A 3,201-nucleotide genomic window follows, 5' to 3' on the forward strand; every position below is an offset into this window, starting at 1 on the left:
CTGTAGGAGGGATCACATTACTGGCATGAATCATAGAGACATTGAAAATGGGAGCAGGAATAACCCATCTGGGCCTTTTGCCTGCCCCACCATCCAACATGATCATGCCTGCTCATCCACCTCAGTACAATAAAACCAAACTGCAGATGCTGGAAATCTGAAACAAAACAGAAATGCTGGACAGCAGGTCAGGCAAAACTAGCTCTGAAGAAGGGTCACTGGACCTGAAACATTAACTCTACTTTCTCTGGCACAGATGGTGCCAGACCTGCAGAGTTTCTCTAGCAATTTCTGTTTTTGATTCAACTCAGTTTCCAGTTTCCATTTTCTCCCATATACCTTTGATCCTTTCTGTCCTAGGATCTATGTTTAACTCTTTCTTGAAAACATTCAATGTTTTGGCCTCAAACTTTCTGTGGCAGAGAATTCCATAGGCTCATTAGTCTGGGTGAAGAAATTTCTCCTTATCCTAGTCCTAAATGGCCTACCCTCTATCCTTAGACTGTGACACCATGTCATCAGGAAAATCCTTCCTGCGTTTTGACGATTACACTCGAGTATTTCTACATTGGTCATTTGTTACAAGCTAATCCTTACAGAGAATTCTGAGACACTTGTAACATAATAATGTATTTAATTACAATTTATTGATGAATAATTTTCATAGTTGAGACCAAAAATATGTATGTTTTAGAAAGGCTATAACAGCATTAACAAACCACTTCAATGTGTGTTATCATTTGCTCCAAATTAAACAGAACTAAATGCTCATCTGAACTTAGCTGCATTATGATGTCATGGTTCAACTTTACAGATCAATCTCAAATTATTCACAAAATGTGCATCACTAAACTTATATAAGCAGAAAATGCTAAAAATCAATACAGCGTCCCCTTCTCTCCCAGTCTCCGTAGCGGGTCGGCTCAGGGCCTCTCGGTCCATTCTTTTCCTTTGTGACAGGATTGATGTCATCAGGAAACCCTAGACAACAGAACATCAATTATATCACTTGTCAACTGTGTAAATTGTGTTAGATTACGAACTGCACACTTGAGTCTGGAGGGACAAACAGGTGGTTTGAGAGTCATCAGTATGGTGTTTCAAACAACCCAAACCTGCTTTTATCAAACAAAATGTTATAGGCTACACAGGCTACTCGCTTAGAGATTGAGAGCTTAAATCCATTCACAGCAATTTGTGAAACTGGATCTGATACATTTAATAGTAACCACAAATCCAACAAAAGCTCCCAGATTATTTAAAATCCAAGTGATTCACTAATACCCTTATTCAGTTAGAGAATAAATACTGACCACATCCCAAGAAACAAAGAAAAGAACCATGCTGGAGTTTGAGGAGTGAGGAAGGGAAGTAACCGTCGGCTAGTTTGAAGAAAAATATCAGTTTCATTCCATGTCATTCACCCCAAAGTCTCCTCTATGCATATATTTTTAAACTCACTTGTGGGAAAAATTATAGTAAGTACAGTCTGTAGTAACAGCCTATGACTGAGTCGACAAGATGGCAGTTTGGGGCTTTCTAGCTAACAGAAATGGCCGAAAGAGTTTGACAGTTACATGCAGATGTTCACAGCTGGACTTGTAGTCTCCATATAGATATACTGGACAAGATGTGATTTTCCACAGGAAGAAACATTAAGGAAGTTAATCAAGTTTGTGTAAACAGGCAGTTCTAAACATATAAGCCTTTTAAGAAGGAGCATTTTTGAAAGGTCTAGTTTAGCCACAGCCCTAAATTTGCTATTTAGTAAAAAGTAGAAGGAAAAGTCTGATCCTACAGTATTCTGCATGTTTAGGTAATTGTAGAATTAGAAAGACAAACAACAAATTAGTGTGAGAAGGTTAGTTGCATTCCTTGAGCAAATATTTATGAGCAATAAAGAAGCCCAATGCATTATTAGGGAAGATAAATGGTGTAAACACAACCTCCAAACAAAAAACCATTGGCATAGCAGAGAAAGATTGTAAAAAGAGAGGTCATGACTTGGGAAAGATAAACGAGTGAAACTTAAGTGCAGATGTAGATAATTCAAACAAATTCTTATACCCAAAGATCAATGGAACAGTGGCAAAGACAGATTACAAAATACTGAGTGAAGATATGATTATGTCCCCTAATTGTCTTTGGAATCTAAACAAGTTTTATTTAATGGCTTGGTAAAATTGTAAAGTGGTTAAATTTCACCCTCATCAGTGAAATTCAAACAGATGCTTTTATTAAGTAAAGGTAATTAGTAATGGCAAGTGTTTAGAGTGGAAATAGTAAAGATTTATTTAAAAATGAAATGGGGTTGTGAAATGGGGTTGCAAGTCAGAAGGACTGTTTGTTTGATCTCTCAGGCTGAAATGACGGAGGTCGTTCTCAATTTGTCAGCTGTGTCACAGTAACTTTATATTTTAGTTATTTTAAATACTTTACAACAATTGGTAGAAATTAATACCTTTCTTAATCTGCCATACTAAAGTTAGTACAGAATTTGGAAGAGTTCTTAGTGAAAAGTAACTATTTAGGCTATTAGTAAATAATGCAGTGCAGGTGGTAAATGTCTCGGAAGGAATAAAACTGTCAGAGGCACTGGTACAATCCCAAAGACAGATTTTGGAGGCATCTGGTAGACATCATGAGATTATGGCAGGACCTAGAACTATCCATTGAGTTGTTCATCATTGATTATATGTTTACTGGATTGGATATATATACTAGGGGTATATGGCTAACAATGACATCAATGTTGCAAGTAATTATTGTAAGAAGAAAGGTATAAAAATATTGTATTTCACTGGAGAACTCAGAGTGACATTGATTTCCAATCTGAGCTGTCTTTAGGAGGGCAACAGCTCTCCACGTGAAAGCCAGATTTGGAGTAGTCCCTGGCCTCTTCCACATATGTGGTAATACAGCTCTGAATATAGATCACTTGTGATCAGGAGCACTGGACTTAAAAATCCTCTTTGATATTTCTCCCTACAACAAGTCCAACTCCAATCATATATATTACAATAAAGTTTTTATTTAAATTAACTTATAACACACTCTTATCCTTTGATATCTTTAGCTTCTTAACTCCACAGTAAACAATCTTGTAAAAACTCAAGAGATAGTAGGAACTGCAGATGCTGGAGAATCTGAGATAACAAGGTGTAGAGCTGGATGAACACAGCAGGCCAAGCAGCGTCAGAG

At 37.0% G+C, this 3,201-nt stretch overlaps 1 protein-coding gene across 1 annotated transcript in view; it reads right to left on the reverse strand.

The window, feature by feature from the left end:
• Nucleotides 1–617: 617 nt before the first annotated feature.
• Nucleotides 618–3,201, reverse strand: part of sdhaf4 (succinate dehydrogenase complex assembly factor 4) — a 20,073-nt gene continuing 17,489 nt past the window's right edge. The window contains exon 3 of the mRNA XM_020525179.2: nt 618–981. Within this exon, the coding sequence (XP_020380768.1) occupies nt 872–981 (110 nt within the window). The 3' untranslated portion in view covers nt 618–871. The remainder of the gene's footprint in view (nt 982–3,201) is intronic.

The sequence above is a fragment of the Rhincodon typus genome, chromosome 5, assembly GCF_021869965.1.
Source record: "Rhincodon typus isolate 14 chromosome 5, sRhiTyp1.1, whole genome shotgun sequence".
Lineage (NCBI taxonomy): Eukaryota > Metazoa > Chordata > Chondrichthyes > Orectolobiformes > Rhincodontidae > Rhincodon > Rhincodon typus.